Here is a 23,634-nt window from a genome sequence, read left to right as displayed (position 1 = left end):
TTTCAATTATTATCGTTATTATGCTGTAATTTAGAGTTTATGTTCACCTTCGCACACTGAAAGAAATGAACTGGTGTAATTGTGCCATAGTGTTAATAAATATTCTCCAGTTGTCAAAAGACAATGTGCTCATCATGCCACAGAATGCCCCTGTTGTATTACTTGTTTTATTATTTTGACTGATTACTATTTTAAAAAACAGTAAAATGTAAACAGTGTGTGTGTGTGTGTGTGTGTGTGTGTGTGTGTGTGTGTGTGTGTGTGTGTGTGTGTGTGTGTGTGTGTGTGTGAGAGAGAGAGTGTGCTTGAAATGAGCTGCTGCTTACAAAAGGTTTGCAGAGGTTGTTTTTTTGATGTAAAGTCTTAATCTGCAATTAGTTTTAAAAAGAAATGTGCGATACAACGTGCCTCTGCAATGTTGAGTGGAATGTTGTGTTGGTGTAAAGTTGCGTAAAATGGGAATAGTCAAGTACATGTACCTCAAAATTGTAATTAAGTGCAGCATTTGTTATTCTTAGTTACATATACAACCAAAGCGTACAAATGTAATCTACTGCAGTCACTACTGTGATGCTAAAAACACTTGATTGATTGTAAGGTTGCACTTCTAGCTTTGTTGTTTACTTCCACTAAAACAAGTTGAAATCTCTCTCCATTTTCCCATTTTAAAATTCAAGTGTCTCACCTAATCTACACTTTAAACACCAGTGTTTTCGTCTAATCCTGCTGCTGCTCTCATTGTAAAAATCTAGGAACAAAAAGTCAAACTTGTCGTACAGATTTTTTGCTTGGTTCCTCCCTCACAATTCTGCAGACTCAGCTCACACAGGTGTTTGGTTTTGGGCTCATTTGATAAGAAGTGAAACATCTACATTCAAATCAAACGGATCAGAAAGAGAAGCGTCTCCATGTCTACTTGAATTCATTACGATGTATGTGAGAGGGGAGTTGGGCTCCTGCACATGTCGGACGTTCTGCTAAATTGTAAAAAGCTGGCCAATGAGATGTCATTATGCAGCAGAGAAACCAGGTGTCATTGATCAACACGTTACCACCTGACTTGTTTAAAAGTCCCAGTTTGTGGTTCATTGGTTAGATGCTGTCTCAGTTTCCAGGAAGCGCAGAACACCGGTGAGTGTTGATTTAAGTTATACTTTAAGAGAACAGTTTATTTATTAACTTGTCCTTTTTTAATTATGTAGATACTACAGGAAGCTGCTTTTTCAGTAACTTGTTTTTGGTGAAAATGCATTTAATTGACTTGAAATTACCCTTTTTGAATTTCTATCTCTTTCCTTTCTGTGTAATCTAGACTGAAGTACTTCCCTGAACTCTGATTAAAGATGTCTGGCCGTGGTAAGAAAGTTGCACCCAAACAAAAGACCTCAGTGTCCCGGTCTTCCAGAGCAGGGATCACTTTCCCAGTGGGCCGCATCCACAGGCTGCTCAAGAAGGGCCGATATGCCCAGCGTGTGGCCAATGGCGCTGCAGTGTACCTCGCCGCCGTCCTGGAGTACCTCTGCGCTGAAATCTTGGAGCTGGCAGGAAATGCCAGCCGTGACAACAAGAAGCACCGCATCGCTCCTCGCCACATCTTGCTGGCGGTGAAAAATGACGAGGAGCTCAACATACTGCTGGCAGGGGTCACTATCTCAGAGGGTGGCGTCATCCCCAACATCCAGGCAACCCTTCTCCCCAAGAAAACCAAGATCTCCAAAGATGACAGCACTGCCAAAGACGTTCAGTCTCAAGATTTTTAATTGTGAATGTACAAAGTTTTACTATTATTAAACTATTATGTTTTTACGCTTGTGTTAGTAGTTGTTTTTTAGCTTTTTCTGGTGAAATGCTCTACAACAGTACTTATAGAGACGTGTCTTGGGGCAGAAACTGTAAATGTTTAAATTCTTATCACAAAATGCCACCAGTGTGATGTGATTGGGCCCAATTTCATACTGCAGCATGACGAGGACTCCAAACATACAGCTGAGTCCTGCAACAAATCGTGTGCCCCACCCACATTTCAACTTGACTAGCTCTTTTACTAATCAACGTTACTAACCAGCTTGGGTATTCTGAAACTTCCACATGTCTCTGTACACTGTCTATGCCTTTTTATAGTTACATTAAAAATGTTACTTCTGCCAAGGAGGTTATATTTTTACCCCTGGTTTATACGCAAGACCACACAAAAACCGCTGACCAGATTTCCATGAAACTTGGAAGGATGTGATCTGTGTCTGGGAAGAGCCATTACAATTTTGGTTCACAAAGGGTTTTCTTTTAACATTGAGATGGTTTTTTTTTTTTTGCCTTTTTCCCAGGGAGTAATTCATGGATCTTGATGAAAAAATCAGGCTCGTTTAGGGGTCTGATGTGTAGCCTTGTCGAAGGTTCATTCTTAGTGCCATTCAACTTTAGCATCATTACTTTATTTTTGGCTGTTTTCTTCAGTGTGCCCTGCAAAGGACTTTGGAACAACAGTGATTTGTGTAGGTGCCACACAAATAAAGCTGAGTTCAGCAGATTTAGTTTCTCTTCACTTTAATACCCACACATATTTTTCCTTTATTTAACTAAAAGTCCAATTGAGGTACAATATCTCTTCTGCCAGGGAGTCTTGGTCATGATGGGCAGCATCTGAATAAAAGATCTAATATACATACTAAAACACAACAAGCAGGTTAAAGACAAATTACATACATGAAAACATATAGAAATCAGTGGCTATAATGAATTATGGAAAATAAAAGGAACATGTTAAAAGCAATGACAGTCCTCTATGAAAACTCATTTTAAAAGATGTAAACATTAAGAGAGTACAATGCTAAGTTTAGGATGAGGTATGTGCTATTGATAAAAACTTTTTAAACAGGACAGTTTATATCCATAATTTTTTTTCAGCAATATAACTAAAAAAAGTTATATAACTTGCAGGATTGCGTCAAAGGTATTGAACACAGCCAAATCTAACGGAAATACTCCTGCATACCTGTGTGTTTTTCTGCAACCCGCTGTAACAGTGCGTCCGTTGAACGCAGCCCGGCGGGTGACTGCGCGCTGACGTAGGACGTGAGAACAACAAACAGTTGTTGAACAAGCTAACGAGTGGCAGCGCCGGACAGAAGCAGGTTCAGCGGACTTGTCCCGGACAGACAGAGACTCGAGACACCTGACCGCCCGCGATATCTCAAGGATTTAGCGCCGAGGAGTCCCCGCTGTTTGGGCCGGGAACTCACGCTCCGGCTCGGATCCCCCCCAGCGCCGACGCTAGCCACCGAAACATGCCCGCTGCTCGGAGTGTGACGCCTGTTTTTCGTCTGGCTGCCGTTGGTCGACGGTTGTGATGCGAACCGAGCCGCAGCGCGACAGAGGGAGCGACGAGGGCTCCAGCCGGAAAACACAGCTCTCCGCACGGGAGAATGGACTTTGTCGCGGGTAAACAGACGGGCTCAGTCGGGGACGCAGGCACGCAACCGCACACGGGCCTGGATGTCATTGTTGGGCAACAACTTTAGCAAGCTAGCTAACGTTAGCTCGCTCAAATTCATGCAAACGAGTCGGGTTCGGTGGAGGGCAGGGAGCTCACTTTGCTAGCGGTAATGGAGGCACCCTGAGCGACTTGTTCGTTTCATTTGTCCACTTTAACACTGTCGACTATGTGCTGACCAGCCTTCGGTCGGTTCTCTCCGAGTGATAGGACTCTGTTGGCAGACATTATTGAGTGGTGGTTGCCCTGCTGGGCGATAGTTGAGGAAAGTTTGGCTAATATATAATTACTGACACAGTTTCTGTTTCGCACAGGTATCTCATATATATTTTTCTTTTTGTATTGACATTTGTGTAAAACTGCACTTTAATTAGCCAATTTTGTCAAGGATGCACAGAAGTCACATGTGAATTGGGGTTTGTGAAAAAACTGTAATGTAAATCACCCCAAGTACAATAAACCAGTCAAGATATAGGTTAAATAATCAGATTGCACTTGAATATAACTCGGTGAGTTAAGGACCCTTAAAGGTGCCTATACACACACATTGTCAGACGGAGACGGGCTTGTCCTTATCAGCCAGCACCTAGTTACTGTTTAATATAATATACAGGCTGTCTGGCACAGTTAAAGATTGAGGTTCACTGGAAATGACACCATGAATATCGAAGAGCAGCGTCTAGATTTATGCAATGCAAAGACAAGAAGCAACGTGGATGATGATCACAACACCACCAACAACACAGAAGGAGTCACCCCTCGGATCTCTGAACTGATGACTGATAGCAACACTGAAAAGCAAAGCATTGTTCCCACAGAGGCCTCGGACACGTACGTGATGCCTGAGCTCACCGACAACCTGCAGGCAGCTGAGGAGAATAACCACCAGGTACAAGACACACTGGAAATTGATGAGCTCAATGGAAATGGGACGAGCACTGCCCAAAACACCCCCGTGATAGCTAACCCCACTGACTTCATCTTCTCTAATGAGGAGCACAAGGGTGATATCGGGGTGGAGGAAATGAAGGAGGATAAAGACAATGATGTTGTTGTTGGTGGGAGGCATGATAGAGGGGACCCGGACACAGGTGTGGCTCTGAGTCTGGACAAGAGTGCGGAGTTGGAGGCTGATTCGACAAACGCCACCTCGTTGTTAGACAACGATTTAGAGTCGGAGTCTCCGTCTCAGGATGTCCCGGCTGGCAGCACAGCAGAAAGCCTGTCCAATGAAAGCCAGCCGAGCAGCACAGAGTCGCCTGCCCCGGACCAGGTTGGACTGTACCCCTCTGTGGAGGAGGCGGATGATAAACACAAACCAAGTGGCAAAAGGGTGACGTTTCCGTCAGATGAGGACATTGTCTCTGGAGCAGTGGAGCCCAAGGACCCCTGGAGACATGGTAATACTGTGTGTATGTTTCTGTGTTTGTGAATGACGTCCTGTTTATCCTACTTGTCCGTTGTTCCAGTAAGAACGAGTGAGATCAACATGTTTTTGCCAGAATTTACTCTCACAGGACTTTAAACAGAATTTTTCTCAAGCTCCATATTGAAAATAGTTGTGCACTCTGTAGCTCAAGTTTAAAATGTGCCGTGTCATGTTCCATATTCCATGGGGAATGGTGTACGGATGTTGACACTGATGCATGACAGTTTTTTCGAAGTGCTAGGTGTATTGTTTTGTGTCTGTGTCCACCACTGCGAGATGACACTACGGTCTTCAGTCCTACGGCGGCTCCTGGGCCCTGCCCCTTTTCCAAACACAAGTTCAGGTCTTACTTGTAATACTCAAGTAGATATAACAATAGCTTGGTCTAAGTTAGCTTTTAATTTACCAACAGTCAAATCCACCTATGTGTCTAAATATAGTCCACGGCCCTGTGTTGTGTGCAGCTTTGTGAGAAGATCCCACCACTCCTTCTTGAGGTGTGCCATTTTTACCACAGAAGGTTCCTGTTTGTTCAGTGAAAACACGTCTAACGGGAGCTCATGCAGGATGTGGAACTGCCTTCATTGTGTTGATACAAGGAGCCCAATCTTTAGAGGCTCAACGAAACGAGAGGTCACTTTTCACATGTAAAGTGAATTTTCCCTGTAATAATGTGCATTTAATTTACAATAAATGCCAAATATTTAGGATGAAATAAAACGGATCCCCAGCAATACATTTAGCAGCGGAACAGAGCAGAATGTTAAATAGGAACAGGATTCAGATAAGTAGATAAAATTTGTATAAGTATAAATCAATATACACAATACAGTACACGTACAGCTGCATTAAACCAGAGCACATGAATGTAATGGGTGCAAAACCCATAGCTTTTTCTGCCAATCTAGTTAAATGACATACTACTTTCACCAAGGACATTGTTTTCATCCACATTTGTTTGCTTGTTTGCAGCATTACGCAAAAACTACCAGATGTATTACCATGAATCTTAGTGTAAGGTTTCAGTATGGATCAGGGAAGATCCCATCAAACTTTGGTGCAGATCCAGGAATATTTTCTTACTCTCTTTAACATTGCGAGATTCAGCATTTTTCAACATTTTCTTTAATTTCTCAGATAATTATGTATCTAATCTAATTTGAATTTTAAAAAATTCTGACATATTGCACCTTGATATCGACAAGTGTGTGTGTGCAATTTGATGCGGCTTGATTGAATTCAAGGCGACTGTTGGGCCTTGGTGGAGGAATGCATTCTCCTGAGTGCCACTCTACTTGCAGTATTGTACATAAATGTACATTGGAAAATTGTGGGAATGTCTCAGTTACATTTCTTTCCCTCTAATCCTGATTTTAGGACTGATAATGAAAATGATTTGCTGTTAATATTTGTGCATGTTTTTGTAGTCTAGTCCTTTTCATGTAGAGTTCTGCTGCTTCATTATACAGTAGATTCATAAGCTGGGAATTTGTCTGTGATCTGACCATGACTCACCCGCTCCTTCATCTGGCATGGACAATGGACATCATTGAATAAACAGACCTACACTCACAGTGTGAAAGCCGGTGTTTGCTTACAGTTCTGTGACGGCAGTAGACATAGTTACACGGCTGATGGCGGTCTTAGAAAATGACAGAATCACATTAATTTAAGTTGAAGTCTCAGCCAGGCCTTTCAGTCTTGTGTCCGTGTGACCTGTGATGTTTTAGGTCTGAGCCAGTGTTTCTCTGGGGTATAAAACCAAAAATGTAGGCCAGACCAAGGCAAGGGTCAGCGGTGCGAAAGGTCCAGGTGGGGGAGGAAGAGTAGAAAGGAGAAATAAAGCAGTGAGATGAGATTGATATGCATGACCAATACCGCCTCATGTTCAGCTGAATAGAAATTGTTCTATTAACACCCAGGAAGTCCCCTGTTTTCAGCCATTCATCCTGACACATTTAGCTGCTTGTAACTGTCAATTTTATTCTACCTGCTTTACATAATTAATAATAATTAATTTGACATGAAATATCTTAAGCCACACTCTTTTGGGGGCAAAGTCTGAACCTTTCCGCCAAGTGCTCTGAGCCCATATGAAACACTGGGAACAGTTAAGTATCTTGGTGACTGTAGTGTTGGCTCAGATTATTCAGCACGTAGTTTATTTAAGTTCCAAAGGTCCAGCTGGTTGTGCAGTTGATGTAGAGGCGCACAGACAGTTTACGGCAGTGAAGTTAATCACATGATACGGGGCGTTCTGTATTTAACACATGACGATAACACTGTGCCAAATCTATCAACATTTGTAGTCCACTTGGTCAGAAACCACAAAACCTCAAATTCTCTCAATTTGACCGAATTGGTTGCAGTAGGGTCAGATTTAAATCATCTTAACACTTTGAAGCATTTAATACCTGACTTTGTCCTTATTTCTCATTATTTATTTAATTTTGTTTTCCTGTTTCCAGACATTTGAATTAGTGGCCGCAGTTTTCTACACTGCAAATATATCAAATCAGGGTTCAGTTTTATCCGAATAACCTGAAAAGTCTGCAGGTGCGGACCAATCAAGATAGTTGTAAAAAGCACCCTTAGTGTTGCATCAAAGTAGTTACTGAATTTTTTACTTTTCAGTATTTTATGTTTTACTACTAATGAAGCCTAATAATTACTATGGTTCAAGGTGTAAGAAGTAATTGCACCTTTTGGGATTTTTTTCTAGTACTGTGTTTTCAAAATGTGTTCAATTTCTCTGCTTGTCTAACAGTGGTGAACTTGTTTGACCTTCACTTGGAAATCTTTTCCTAAGTCCAGTTTCTGCCATGCGTCATAAGGACATGCTTGCACATGGGACAGGCTGAATGAGTGTGTTTCTGAGTTTTAGTAGAGGAAATGAAATTTATCTGAATCTCAACCCCAAGGGCTCCTCATTCTTCTTAAAGAGTGAGCACTGCCCCACAGTAGATCCATGATCCTTCCAGACCCTCTATCTGCAGATCTCGTGTCAAGCTCTCTGGGTCCCTCTTTAATGTCCTGTGTCAAAGACAAAACAGTGAAGTGGCTGTGAGCTTACAGAGCCTGGAGCTTCATCCATGCTCAGCATGAGTTACTGCAGTACTGCTTCCTCAAATTGTCATTCTCCATTTTATTGGTTTCAGCACAGTAAACAGTGTATGACGCTGATATTAAGCCAAAGATAACCAGCAGTGTCCTGGAAATACCTGTGTAGTATTTAATTTTGCTGACATAGTCCTGAACACCATTAGAGAAAAGGTAAAATATTGAATGTTATTTGGTTCTGAGTTAGACAAAATCGTTTTTTAGAGCTGTTTTATTTCTTTACCCTCTCCCTGTCTAGACCACTGGGACTCTTGTTTTTTCCCCTCCAGGCCTGGACAAATACTACATCATATCCTGAGATTCCAGAACTTCCCAACATGCTGTGTAGCTTCCCCTCTTCCCCTGTTTCCTCTCCTTGGCTACACTCTAGGTGCAGTTCAAAGCTTATATGTACAAAAGCACTGGATCATTCTGCAAACTTGTGCTCAGTAATTTTTACATGTTCAGGAATACAAATAGTATTACTACTACACTACTCTTCTACTACTACTTCTACCTCTAATTAGCTATAACTTTGTGTACAAATATGGTAAACCCTACCTCTTGCAGTGCAGATAATTCCTTAACATCAATAAGTGTTTATCCTGCAAACGACTATACACTTTAGCCTCGTTGCAGCTCTGTCTCGTGTCATCAGACCCAAGGCCCACTTGGCACTAGGATATTAGAGGCTCTGTGACCCATGAAATGTTATGTGTTGTGGCTGTCAACCAAGTTACCAACTGATAAGCAAAGCTTTTAGAGTGGAGGTTGCGCAAAGGCTTTGAAAACCTAGGGGTCAGTACGGTTTGTGCTAGAGGCAGACTGGTACTGGATTCTAGGAGCCAATAGGGTCAAGGGAGTGGAAATTAAAAAGTATCAGAGGTCATCTTACCTCTTTTTTTCTTATTGGGAACAAAATAAAAATATTAAATAAAGCATAGTTAACATCATTAGATGTCGAATGATAACGTCAGCTGTCATATAAGTGTATGTAATGAAAGTAAGTTTGAAAATATCATTACTTTTCTGTTGCAGTGGGATACTTTAAATGATTTTAAAGTAAAACTTGATTGGGCCTTCTCTTCACTGTCAACAGACTTTTCTCCAGCATCGGTCAAACAGCTACTCCATATAAACTATATAACAATGACACGGTTCATAAATGGGGCCTTATGTTACATTACATTTCATTGAGCTGATGTTTTTATCCAAAGCGACTTGCAATAAGTGTATTCAACCATGAGGGTACAAACCCAGAACAACAAGAATCAAGTAAGTACAATTTGCTTTTAAAAAAAAGCTAAACTGCTACAAGTTCCACCATTTAGGAGCCAGGACAGCAACCAAATTTAAAACAAAATATACATTTTATTTTTTTAAATACAAGGTGTAGTCTGAAGACATGTCTTTAGTCTGTGGCGGACGATGTGTAGACTTCCTGCTGTCCTGTATCAATTGGGAGCTCGTTCCACCATTTAGGAGCCAGGACAGCAAAGGGTCTGCGATGATTTCTTATCCTGTCCTGACGTGTGTGTAGAACTTTCTGTCCGCATAGAACAGGACTTCCTTGCTCCCCCCTCCCATACCTGCACTAATCACTCTTGAGTGACAAATGTTACCTACACACTCTACACATAGCACAAAATGCATCCTTGTTTAAAAATAGAGCACACAACTGTTGTTTGCTCATACTGTCACTCTCCATCTGGTCTGATAGATTTTTCTCTCTCAGACGCATGTTTGGATTCATGAAGGGGCTCATCATTTAGAAATGGCTGCTCTTTTTAATCGTTAATTGCTATCAGAGTTTAAAGAGAAGCTGTTGTTGATGCACAGTTATGTCTTATGAAGTCAACATAGACATTACCTGCTGGGGATCGTTGTGATATAGTATTTGTACGTTTTAGTTGCTGTGTCTGCAGTAATGTGCTTCAAACCTAAAACACTGGATGTGTAATTTGACTACAGGTATTGTGTGGGATGTGTGTGTTTTGCCTGGGTGGTTGCAGGTGTTGAAACTTATCTCAGACTCTGCCTCAGTGCTTCATGTTCATCATTGATCAGCTCACAGCTACTTGGGATCAATTCCTGGGTTTTTGCTCAAACACAGTCCTGTCATTTATTTTCTTGCCACCTGCACCATTAGCCAGTAAATTTACTCTGTTTATTCTCCAGAATTTTACCTGTAGGTCATGTCTGAAAACTGCTATAAAGTCTTCCAGAATAACTTAAGGAAAATGACCAGACTTAAGTACACGACTGAAAGCCGCTTCACTTTACTTTTGATTCTCTGCCCTCATGCAGACCTGGGTTGGTACAGTGTGATACAGTATGTACAGGTTATGTAAATGGTTTTAGTGGTAATTTAGTAGTTTTGGAGCAGACAGCAGCTCCCTTCTAATGTCAGACTTTTATCTCCTCTGTGTGTGTACTTATTGTCACCATCTTGTTAACTGGACTGCTAGGAGCACACCGCAGCAGTGACACAGACCCTGCCATTCGCTCTTTGCCACTTGTGACGAGCCAGGCAGCCAGCTGTCATGTGAATGACGCTGCTGTCACCATCCACAGCACAGCAGTGTGAAATGGCAGGGAACAGGACTGGAGACTGGGCCTATCTTGAACGCTGGCACTTGCATGTTAAGTAGGATCTGGCAGCACTTCTGTGTTCCACCCCCAATGTACTCACACCCATCCCTGGAAGTTTGCCTCAAGGCTTGGCCTGTTATTTCACACATCTCCATTAAAATATAAGTGATTTCATGTTTTCTCTTCAAACAACGTCCACACTAAGCCGGCTAAACTTGAAATTGCTGTTTACTTGCAAAAACAAAACCAATCAATAATGTAGGTAGAGCATCAAGGAGGCAGGACATCGAGTATAAATTTCACTGCAGAAGTCACGTATTTTTGTTTACAGAATATTGAGAGCGCCGTTGGCCTGTATCACTAAAACCTCTAAAATCTCATTATTTCTGTTTGCATCCTCATCTGTGTCTTCAATGTGTATGGCACCCCTTTTTCACCCTGAGATATTTGAATTTTTTTGTTTCTATCAGTTTTGCGCCCGCCACGTGTTACAAACGTCATCAACACGGCCACTTACTCGCTGAGAAATTTCTGGACATTTACATTTTTACTGGCAGGAAACGTTCTGGAAATTGTCAGGTGCAACTGACTCAGACATTTGCGTTCTAACATACAACCCTCTTTCAGTAAAATATCCATAGTTCAGTGCATGTCTGAAAGAGGCTTATATCATCTGCTCTGCCTCCTCCTGCTATTTGTGATCACCTTTGCTGAGTTTAAAAACAGCCTAACTCATGATCCATTTGTCGTTTAGCATTTAAAATTGCTGCTCAGACTTTGAGAAGTTCTGCTACACACCCCCTGGCCGTATCTCGACAGACTTGGATTATTGTTTTCCTGAAATTCCTCATCATCGAAGCTTAAACAGGCAGCCTTTGTTTTCAGATTTATACCCTTTGGGGAGACCATGATCAAAAAGCACAGGCACTGTGTGCATGGTAGGCCCAAACAGAGAAAGATGCATTATCACATTTAGCTAAAATCTAATGACTGTTCTCCTAGTTGAAGGACTCTATGGTTTCTCTTTGAACTGAATGTTCTCAATTATTGGTCTTATGCAACAGTTTTGAAGCCCTCCAGGGAATAAATTTAGCTGATAATGAAGGTCATATATATATGATTTTCATCTGACGGCAAAAATTTGCAAGCATTTGAACAACTAACAGACGGACATTTCTTCAGCAAATCACCTGAAGAATGCTTAAGATGTTGACCTACATCTGAAATATGGTGATTCTTAGGAACGCTCAAGACAACTGGTCTCAATGTGCTGTTAAGTGCTCTGTTTCCAATATTCCACGTTTGAGAACCTTTTGTAAACCACTGGCTATAGACATGATGTCTCAGAGCATGTAACCTGTCAAGACCTGTTTCTCAACTCTTACTTTTCATTATAGACATTATAGCATAATATATTATGTTTACATAATACAGCCTTGACCCATATGTATTTTTGCAGGCCGATAGTTGTATTAGAGTGTAATAAGAATTTGGATACTGATATAAACATAAGATGGCAGTGATCATTAACAAACCCTTATGACAACGAATTGTAATTGATGCTTGATATTTTACAGTTTAACCATAAACCTTATGATAAATAAGTATAAATAAATAGAAAACACAAATACAATTTGTTTCCCCTTAAAATGTAAACATAAATGCACATCTTTCGTCTTTTCTGAGTTGTTTATTCTGTAAAAGAAAAGGTTATGATGGCAAACATAAATGCTGATACCAATGTCTGTGAAAGGCACATATTGGCCGATTTGTATTGGCCAACCAATAAATCTGTTGTAGCAACTAAATAAGCAGTTCAAGGTGACCATCACTTCCCACGGACCTAATGCTTCTGATTAGGAGAGCATTTCGCTCCTATCCTTCAAAATAATTGTTCATCATTTAGCTGCTCCCTCATGGATTGTCTGAGTATAAGGCAGGTCAGTGCCTGTTACATCGGCCAACAAGCCATATACCTCTCTAGCTACATTTTTACCTCTACAGTCTTCCCTCTTGTGTTGTTATGTAATGAAACATTTTTAAACTCCTGCTGTCTGTGCAGATCCAGATGTGGCAGGTCAGCTGTTTATCTACAGTAGCTGGACTGAGGCTGGTTACAGTCTTCACCACATCCCAAATTTTTCTTAAGCTTTTGACTGGCAGAACGTGCTCAACTCTGAACAAGTGAACCCAGTATGTGCAAACAGAAGAAATACAAGACTTGATGAAAGTTGAACATTTTCTGTGGAATCCTCTCTTTGTCAGAGAGTCATCTGTCTGTCTCTGCAGAGAGTCCTTTCTCCCTCTGCACACGTGCAAACACTTGTCTTTGCTTGTTTCCTCCGTGTTGTTGGAGTGGCGGGAGTAAGCCCAGCACATGCAGACTGTGTTTGAACTTTGCTACTTGTCAGCTTGAGAAAGAATAAGAGTGAGTTATGAAGGTACAGAGATGGCAAGGCTGAGGAGGATAAACAGATGTGTATAGAAATTGGGTCAGACTTCCATGACTGTTTTCTCTGTACTTATCCTTTATTGAGTCCAGTTAACGTCTCTGAAATTATAATTTGTGGCTCAAATGTGCAGTAAGAGTTGGATGGGGAGATGGGGGATTTTGTGACAAGATGATGACTGGCTACATCTATTCAACACCTTATGACAGCAGCTTCTAGGTAGGTGAGGTTCTAGCTAGCTCCTTTTCAGCACCTTGAAATATTAGATTTACATGTGTATACATGCCCTAAAGGTTTGGCTTCAACATCAAGTGCAGGGATTAAAGTTTTCTGATGCTATGGCCAAAAGAGGCTATGTATGAGATCATGTTGGATCCAAAGGGAAGGCGTGGGGAGGGGATTGTGACACCTTGAGCCCAGCAGCTGCACCAAACTGAGATGTAGCATGTAGGCTGTAAACAGACTGTTAATAACCTAAATGTAAATATTCATCTAGACCAAGGGTGTGTACCTTTTCTAAACCTGTGTAAAGTAAACACTCTTCAATGATGGTGCTCCTGGCTCCTCTTCCTCCTCAAGGAAAGAAAAAAGTCATACAGTGTGCTCTAAAAATGAGGGAAAAAAACACTTAGTGCCTGATGGCCAGCTTGACTTTGATGGACAGCTCAGTTGTCAATGTGTGAGAGAGAGAGGGCAACAGTGGGTCAAACAAGGGCCGAGTGAATTGATAAGCTGGGCACAAATTAAAGCAACTGCGCAAAACACAAGACCAGGGATTTGAATGCTATTATAAAAAGTTAAAAACATTTATTTTGAAACCAGCGGGCTGCCACAGTCTGGATGATTAATAGGAAACACTTCAATAGTAGGATTTTTGGTGCGTCGCTTGAGCCAAATGAACTGGTAAACACCCTGGTGAATATTTTCTAGCATGTCGTTTGGTTTCCCTTATGGTCGAACTGAAGCCTCTCAGCCCTACCTCCTCTCCAGGTTTTTTATTAAACCATTATACACACTCGGGAAAAGGATGCATTTGGATAACGTCCCTTCCAAACCATATTAATTTTCCTTGCCTGATTATTGATCTCTTACACGGACAAAAAGTTTATCATGCAACAAATAGCCTCTCACCTCATGTCACACAGGTAGCTGGTCTGAAAAAGTGGAAACAGTGGAGCAACAAATTCAAATTCCTGACTTTATAAGTCATATAATAGCCTATCATGGAGATGATGAGTTTAGTGAGCATTCATAAAACAATCCTCGCTTCTGTCCCACTAAGATGAGCAAAAACTGAGCTGGTACTAAAGCCCACGCTCGCACTGTGGGAGCTCTGGGTCGATTTATTTGACCTTTTGTGGGCAGTGGTGGAGGCTTTGACTGCAACAGTGTTATGATCTACAGCTACAAAGGAGAGGAGTCTTATTTTAGCTGCTACGTTTAATAATGCTAGAACCAAGTTGTGATATTTACATGGTCAGAGGCTCATTAGGCAACATTGATTAAAAAGAGGTCATAAATACAAAACCCAACGTTACATGGATTTGACAAGTTGATAAAAGGAACTGGCAGCATATTATTATGTAACGTTATTAAAAGTAATTGAAATTTACTTCTTTAAGACTATTTACATAATTTGGCAACTTGTGAAGTTCAAACATGACTATTTTTGGGCCATAAAAAATTGCCACTCAGCTCTGTAGGAATTTAAATGGACCTCTGGTGGTTGTGGGTTGTATTTCTCATAATCTGAAATGTGTTCAATCCTTAAAACTGAGTTTTCCTTGCTTAGAGTGATAGGTTGAACTGAAGCTGTACTCACACATTGTTGGAGGCATCAACAGAAATGCTGTTCATTCACCATCAATGGTGTGATGTCTTTGGTTAAAGAACTGCCTTATAGTTCTATTGCATTGCACGCAGAGCTCAACTTTTCATGCAGCAACAGAGACACCAGTCAATCAAATCGTGTGTTAAACAAACACTCAAGTATAGGTGCTAGATCAAATCATATTAATGCGAAAAAAGAGGCAGAGGCAGCTGCCCAACATGATGTGGTTGTGGATTTATTTACTTCTCTTTAGCATTGCATTGATAGCTAGCGTGGTACTTTAGCTCTAAAGCTGACTACGTTGTGTGTTTCAAGTATGAAACTGTGATTGTTATTATGACGATCGCGCCGGCACCAAGCATCAGGCACGCCCACTGTCAAGCATTAACGCATATGTGAGTTCAGCGTGAACCTCTTAAGGAAATTACGTTGTTGTATAAAATACTCTCAACTGCCAATGGGATGTACATGACAAAATGTTATGTTTAGTTAGACGGTTGTTCACTGAATATTAGCGTAAAGGCCAGGTTATCTTCGAGAAGAAGAAGTCACTGCGATATGTTGTTTGACAATGTTTATAACTGATTTGATCAGCCAGACAAGTCAGGGTGAAAAACTGCCTCATACAGAGGGGACGCAATATTGTTTTAAAATGGAAATAACAGAACACATTCACAGACAGTCTCTCCAGAAAGGCATGTTTGGCTGTTCACATGAAAAGTGACAAATAGTTGTCAGGAATGGAAAAATAAATCTTGAGAGAGCAACATCCAAATCTTTCCTCCTTTGCCAGAGTTTTGCTGTTCCAAGATAAACCGTGACCTAACTATGAAAGAAGACATACTGACACTCAGTTCTCTGCTCTGAGCATATGTGCCTGTACTTGTTGAAGCTCTTCCAGTTGTTCAGCTAAAGCAATTGATTTATAATTTATGGAAGGTACACCTCCGCAGTCGCTTGCAGTTTTTCCTCGCCCCAAGATACTGACTGTGCACTGTAACACGGAAGAAACAAAGCCAGAACTTGTTAGGGTAGAGTTGACACAGGCACCGTTTAGTGAAGAACTTTGGTTTCTGGTTTTATTGTACATTTTGTGTTTGTGCTGCTCCAGACTATAACAAACGCCAGCAAAATAGATTATCCTGTATTAATTTCCATATCTGGGACCAACTAGATTTGATGGCAATGATTTGCTGTTGACTGCGGTTAACTCCATCTTAATGATGAGTGGAAGTACTGTAATTTGATGGTTAGAAATAAAAACAATTTCAAAGCCGTTATCCAAAATGTTACCAACAATGTTCAAACCCAGAGAAATCCCTGATTTTATTCAATGTAACAGGACGTTTCATTTTGGTTGCCTTTTAGTTGTGTCAAATCCAATTTACCCTTGCCTGTCTCTTCTATAAATAACACTGCTAGTCAATCAGCTAGTCGGCTGTTTAATCTTCCACTGTTTGTATTGGTCACTTGTACTGGATTGCGATTATTCATTGTCGTTTGCTGCATAACCTAAATATAACTTCAATACATTATCTAATCTGTGACAATATTGCCGCGTGAGTCATGTCAGGTAGATTTCCATAGGCTATGGTGGTGAAAACTACTATTATCCCATGCTCTTTTACATCAGTATTAGACTAGGACTTTTTTGTTTTTGTTGATTGAGAGACCCCTAGAGGCCAAAGGCACATATTGTACATTTAAGTAAACATTCCTGAGAAATGAAAATATATTGTGTGTGTTTTAGTGAAGTGACTTTGTTGCTTTACACCAGCCGACTGTTGATCATATTCAAAATGGTTGCTTAAATCTGGAGCTGTAGAATTGAGGTCATAAGCTCACCATCATTATTAATCATAAAGTCCGCAAAGCTTAATTAACCTCTGTTGATCCGAGCCAGCTAGATGCTGTTAATTGTGATTTAGTGTGTGTTGTTGCACAGTGGATGTGTTTGTTTGCGTCATAGAGCAAATGCACTCAGTCAGAGCAGAGATGGATAAGTTCCCTTCTCTCTTTCATCTCTCTCCTTGTCTTTCCACACCTGACATCTCGAGCAAGAGTGTTTTCAAAGCAGCAGCCCTGCCCTTTCTGCTTTTTTTTTTTCTCCAGTAAAACATGAATATATGGTTTTACCTATTCAAGGAGTGGTCAGAGCAAATTTAGGATAGTCCAGTGTAAAAACTAACTGGATATAGTTGATGATAATAATAAATATTTAGTTCATTAGCTATATTATGAGCTATCTATTAGCTATATATTGCTTGTTGTGTGTCTTTTTCCTTCTATAGTATCGAGAATTGTGAAAACCGTAAACCTGTGGTATTTCCTCTGACCGTAAACGTGGCACCAAAATTTCATATCGCGACATCGCTAGTGCAGTGCAACAAAGGAAATGTATTGCCTGACAGCCTAATTAACAAGTGTTTAGTAGATGTATTTTGACTCTGACTACCCTGGGTGGCTGTAGTCAGACCCTCCTGAGCTGTTAGGCAGTGATTTATTCAGTGATCTTTGCAGCTAGTGATTTTTTGGCAGAGTCAGTGTACTCTTACTGTCTTTCTTGACTCTATCATCAACTCAGTTCCTCCTCATAATGTGGTTTTTTAAGATGTTTGGAGCAGTTGTTTCCCCTCCCTTCATCCTCCCTCTCCTGTGTACTTCATCACTATACTCCCGCCATACAAGTCGCAGCAGCATTGTAGGGAGTGCAATAAAACAAAGACGGTGCAAGCAGAAATGAAGGCAATGACGGTAGCTCAGCTCTTAATGATACTGCGGCCCTGAACCGGCATTTCTGACTTCTATTAAAAACAGCGCTTGACTCCTGAGCAGCCCTTTGTTACTGGTTTCCTCTCTTTTATTCCACAATTTGTTACTTTCACATCCTAATGTTTTTTTGGTTTTTTTTGCTAGTGTCAGCACACTGTGTTCTTAATTAAAGCAAATGGACCTGTCTTCTTACTCGTCTTCCTTAAACACTGTGCAGTAAGCATGAGACCCTCCCCCCAAACCCCACCTTCCCTTAGGAAGTGTTTACACACACACACACAAATTTGCTGTACAGTCTCTGTACAATAACACTTTTCCAAGGACACAGTGTTCACTGGAACACACTCACTGTTTAGTACAGTTTTACAAGACTGCACTCTTACCTACCAGGAAGCAGAGGCATTAAGGTTAAATCCACAGAGCTGTGTTCAAATAGCTTTTGTAGATAACACACGATTATATATAGTGTAACATTTGGGTCAAATACATAAAGCTAAATAGCGTTTTTATTAAAGGACGACTTTGCATTTAGTATATAGAGCAAAAGGAGAGAGAAAACTTTCAAGATTTTTTTTTACAATAGAAGTATACTTACTCTGTCTCTGTTTTCGTCCCTTACATAGTATGTCACTGTGTCTCTTCCTACAGCCATAGTAATAATGTGTTTTTGTTTTTAAAACCACATTTAAAATTGTCTCTGTTTTAGGTGCTCGCAAAGGGTCATGGGTAGCATGAACACAGCAGAAGTGATGGGTTTTAAAACTACAATGTAGTTGCATGGATATCTCTTTCTCAAGGGAGACCTGGCCAAGACAGGCAGGAGCACAGATAAAAAGCACAAAGCACGGATAAAAACGCAACCGAAAACAAGATCAGATTATGTAAAAATTACTCAATGAATTTTCACAAAACCTGGTGGAAAGATGGGACATGGACCAAGAAAGAACCCATTCAATTTTGGCATGGATCCAGACAAAGGGGACAGTCCAGGTTTTTTTCCCCACACTTTTCGCTAACATTGCAAGATTGCTTAGTGTTGTTTTCTTATTTTCTCAGAGAGTAATAAGTGGATCTTGATAAAAAAACATAAAGGCACATTTAGGGGACTGATATCTACAAGTGTGTGCAATTTGGTGCAGCTTGATTGAATTAAAAGGAACTGTTGTGACTTGGCAGAGATGTGCACTCTACTGAGTTCTAGTTCATATTGTGTTGCTATGCCTGCATTTCCACGCCTAAAAAGTGTCTGTGTTTCTTCTAGGGCTGCAGCTACAAGTAATTTCTCATTTATTAATAGATCAATGTGGTGTATAAAACATCAGCTTTAACACATGCAATGCAAACCTGATCTTTTCTAGACATTACCTGAATGGACTTAACCCCACCAAATCTTGAGTGCAAAGGCTGTGTATTGTGTCTAATGTGTGAGTGAACTGATGTGCAAACAGATAACAGGTAGAAACTGGCTGCCCTAGACAGAATGCAAATACGATGCAATGATGTCAAGAATATGTGAATTGGTTCTACCACAGCTTTTCTCAATTTCGCACACTGACCACACAGCCCCAGGCATATACTAGATTTTGACCTTGCCTCATTAACAGCAGTGTTGTGCTGAATGCGGTTGCTGGCTAAGTTGTTCGGCAGTAATAAGACTGATGTTTGTTGTTTGTTAAGACACATGGTCTGGACTGGAGTGAAGCTTCAATCCACCACTGCAAAAGCCAAGGGAGCTCCAAGGAGCAAAACCACAGGCTTGGTCAAAATTGGCCGTGGTTGCAGCTTTAATTACGAGTGCTCGCATCCGTGTTGCCGCACCAGTGATTCATATTGGGGCCCCTCTACAGTGGAGTGGGTAAAACTGGTTGAGGAAAAAACATTTCATGGAGTTAGCAGCAATTAGCTATACAACACAAAAGGAAACCAAAGGAATGCATTCAAAACTGGCAGAAATATACAAAATTATTTTTAAATGTTTAAATATAAGATAATGAACACGTTTCTTTTCGTTGCCAACAAGCTTTTCAATCTCACAATGGATGAAATTGGACTTCTTGTTTTTTTTCCCCCATTAGTTTCTTTAAAATTCCCAAAGAGTGGTGAAGCAGTCAGAGGTATTTATATGTAAACAGTCGATGAAGGGAGTGTGTGACCATTTATGGAAAACTTTGCCTTTTATATTTAGTTGTGCTCAGTGACTTGGATTTATGAAACAACGTTATGTGAATATAAAGCTTTATCAATCTGATGCAGAGAGTACTTAGGCATATTACAGCCGTGTGCTTTCAGGGTTTAGTCTAGAATGGATGGATGTTGACAGTCAGCATATCCTCATCAAATCAAGTTTGCGTGTGCACATCTATAGACAGTATGTACCAGGGACCAGCTGCAGGATGAAGGAGTAGACTGATTTCCGTTCTGGTGGCTGTTTTGGTCTGAAAATAAGTGATGAGGATGTGTTGTGGCCTTTATCACTTTATTCATGTGGCACTGGCTCGCTCTTCCATTTAGTTACACACACACACATACACCATTACTTCAGGCTCACCACAGTATTAGTCTCCAGTAGTAATTTTCCATCCTATTTTGACATGGGTGATTTCCATTGAAACAGTGACTAACACAGTTGGTCAGATTTGCGTGACTGCTCATGCAGGTTGCAAACTGCCTTTTTGTCCCAACAGCAAGTTATTCATTCTGCCCTGTGCTTATACAAACATCCATCCAGCAAGATCTGTTCACTGCTGGTGCAGCTACATGCCAGCCCAGACACATCCTATACCTTAGCATTATTAGTAGGTTATCAAGCGACTACATCTGATAAGGCATTTTAGAATCTATACAGAACAAAATGTTTACCATGGTGTGGACATTTTCCCAGTGGGTAATGTACATGTGATAGCAGCAGTGTTACAAATTACACTGGACATTAAACAAGAAAAGACGTATGTTGGCTCAGTGTCCGTACAGCGCAGAGTGAGATCTGTAACGTTGGATCTCTCTGCGTGCAGCCTCACTCTCCTGCTGCACTTGAGGTTGTGTGCAGTGTTTCCTATAAACTAACCCGACTTCCTATAAACTACCCCGACTGTGATGGTCCACTTCTCATAATAAGGTAAAAGGTCTATAGGAGTTTTGTGCTGTTGCTTCATTGTAGAGTGTAGCACTCTGCACCACTATCTCTCTCTCTCTCTCAAACACAATGGTCCCATCTGTCGTTGAGGCGGGGGACCTTCAAAACATCGATAATGTTTAATTGTCTTGTAACACCAAATCCTCATCATCCTTGTTGGTCAACTCTCCTCTCGTCGGGTGATAAAACTCTATGATGTGACTGCTGCTGCATGGAGTAGACACTTTCACTTCATAGCTGCAGCGTCAGACTAAATATTGATAACAAGTTACTGATACACAAAATTATTCAAATAGTTTTTATGACTGTAAAAATGTTAACTGTCGGTGGGGCTGGTAGGTCTGCACCCAGTGCTCCCCAGGAAATAAAGCCAGCTTCCAGTGTGGCTCTCAGCCAGCCAGCACCTTTTGCTTTCAGTTAGCCATTGCATAATTTTCTCTTTTCTACATTGTCCACACACAAACACTATTGATGCCTTTGACTAAACACGCTCCATCCAAGGTTTAATTCTTTTGCACAATAAATGTTATTCTTTAGTGATATTTTGAGTCTTTCCCTTTTTTTTGTCATGTGCTATGAGCCTGGTAGTGACAAGTCACAGGGCCAATTAGATTGTCTGTATAAAAGGGATGATGCTGTTGATTCTGATGATTACAATTCTAAAGATAATTTGCTGATTATTTTGGATGACAGTTTAAAAAGAAAATTAACGTGAATGGTCGTGTTTTAAATTATACAATGATATGAATTTTCCCACCTTCTCACTGCTGCACAAAGTCGGATTCACACATATACAGCAGCCCCATGTGTTAGCACAGCACTGATAGCCCTGCAGGGTTGGCTCTGTCTGCAGCAGCATAATCTGCAACTCTAAATGTATTGATCCATCTATTTATTTCCATTTACATAGGGTCTAAATGAGTCTTGTTGGCATTAATATAATTTCGGGTCTTGATCTTTCTGAATTCCTTCAAACATGTGCGATTTTTTTCTTCAATGTTTCTGACGTTATTTTTCTTTGTCTTTTTCTTCATGAGTGCTTCCCTTCATCTCACAGCAGAGTCTTTCAGCCAGAATCATTGGTTTGAATGTTTCCTAGTCACCTGACTGGAGTTAGCCCCGCAACAGCCTGGAATGGCAGCGGTGGCTGACCTACACACACACACACACACCCACACCAAGAACAATGCCTCCATTTTCCTCACATAAGTAGGGGAGCCCTTACAGGGGTTACAATTTCTCATATTCTCTGTCAGGAGAGTGCCCCCCAAGGCAGACACACAAACAGGTTTCTTAAAAGAGACCTTTTTACAAATGTGTCTCAGTCCTCGTCTTTATTATGCTGATAATTTACTGAGGCGAACTGCAGGATCAGCATCAGAGCATCAAAACCCATGTTTCAAAGGTTACGCTGTTCATTTCAGATGTTTTATCTGTTTGCTTTGTAAATGGGGGCTGTCAGGACCACCGCTTCACTTTGTCGCACTAGTGTCACCCCACCTTCATGAGCAAGTGACCTGCAAGTGAACTGCAGAGCCAACCAAATAAATAGGCATCAGTTTCCACAATGATTTAACAGTGTAAACCAGTAAGCCTTGTGACCATAGCCTCTTTAGATTAAAAGCATTTGGCATGTATTTCAGGCTCATATTCCAATTGAACACACATTGTAAGTGGTACTTTTGAGCCTCAGTTGTTGGAAAGGTAGAAATTCCATCAAAATCCTCCTGATATCCCAGCTGTATTATGTAGATCTAAATATTAAGTATCAACAAATATGAGGCTATATTAAATGACTCGTAAAAAATGTGGTCGGGAAATACCTGGTGTCATTTTCTCACTCAGTCTTTTTTTGTGTTTGTTTGTTTACCCCCTCGAGGGAAAAGTGTGCGTAAAGAAACAACGCAATAAAATAAATCCTAATCCCCTTAATCTTCTGTTTTTCAGCTCAGAATGTGACTGTGGAGGAGATCATTTCTTCCTACAAGCAGGCCTGTCAGAAACTCAACTGTAAACCTATACCCAAAGTGCTCAAACAGATACAGGTAAGGCCCATCTTAACACAGCCAGCCCAATATTAACTTCAGAAATTCTGTACCTTTTTTTTTTTTCCTTTTTTCTCTCCTGCATTTTTCCTGTTGTTGGGAAAGGGATTAATTACTTAATTTATTAATTTCCCTTACTGAGGGAATGCTGAAATACAGAGAACAATGTCAAAGAAAAGGTGATGAATGAGGAGTTCCATTTCAACCTAAAATGATGCCACCTCTTGTGGAACATCACAACCTCCTCCTAAGTCTCTGGGCAGAGAGGAAAGCCATCACAACTCCAGCCAGCTGAACTCCTGCTTTTGACCCCTTTTGCTCACAAGTTTGAGGTGGCCGGTTCCTTTTACTGCAGATTTTGTGACTCCTGACACTGCTGTCATGAAACTACCAATGGCTGCTTTTGAATGGCAAAATATAGATTTGCATACCCCAGATTCGCCACATAGCAAAAGTTCAGTCACCAGGAAATATTATCTGACCAGGTTTCCACCCTAACAGTCAAAATGTAATTGAGTGTTGGAACCTTTAATAAAGTTGTGGTTTTTGTAAAGACGTTCAACATCGTTTTTACGTTATAGAATCTGTTTATTTTTTCGTAATTTTGCTTAGAGAAAGCCAGACCATCACCTACTTTATTTGCCTGATTTCGCTGAATTTATAGATGTGTATGCAATTGGGATTTTTTTTACATACTTACACTCAACAACCAAGCAAAGAGAGCTTAGGCTTTTCTATGTGATCTCCTTGTGACAACTAATGCAGTATTTTTTTGACTTCCATTTATTGAATC

General features: G+C 40.7%; 2 protein-coding genes across 2 annotated transcripts in view; both read left to right on the top strand.

The window, feature by feature from the left end:
- The first annotated feature begins 1,036 nt into the window (after positions 1-1,036).
- LOC118105814 (late histone H2A.2.2) lies at positions 1,037-1,806 on the top strand. Its single transcript, XM_035153728.2, has 2 exons — positions 1,037-1,131; positions 1,313-1,806. The coding sequence occupies exon 2, from the start codon at positions 1,344-1,346 to the stop codon at positions 1,758-1,760; it is 417 nt and encodes a 138-aa protein (XP_035009619.1). The 5' UTR covers positions 1,037-1,131; positions 1,313-1,343; the 3' UTR covers positions 1,761-1,806.
- Positions 1,807-3,077: 1,271 nt separating this feature from the next.
- Positions 3,078-23,634, top strand: part of ppp1r37 (protein phosphatase 1, regulatory subunit 37) — a 42,140-nt gene continuing 21,583 nt past the window's right edge. Inside the window, exons 1-2 of the mRNA XM_035153727.2 lie at positions 3,078-4,890; positions 22,744-22,841. Of these exons, the coding sequence (XP_035009618.1) occupies positions 4,149-4,890; positions 22,744-22,841 (840 nt within the window). The 5' untranslated portion in view covers positions 3,078-4,148. The remainder of the gene's footprint in view (positions 4,891-22,743; positions 22,842-23,634) is intronic.

The sequence above is a fragment of the Hippoglossus stenolepis genome, chromosome 4 (assembly GCF_022539355.2).
Source record: "Hippoglossus stenolepis isolate QCI-W04-F060 chromosome 4, HSTE1.2, whole genome shotgun sequence".
Lineage (NCBI taxonomy): Eukaryota > Metazoa > Chordata > Actinopteri > Pleuronectiformes > Pleuronectidae > Hippoglossus > Hippoglossus stenolepis.
The sequence above is the reverse complement of the archived record's forward strand: the minus strand, read 5'-3'. Positions and strand labels throughout refer to the sequence as shown.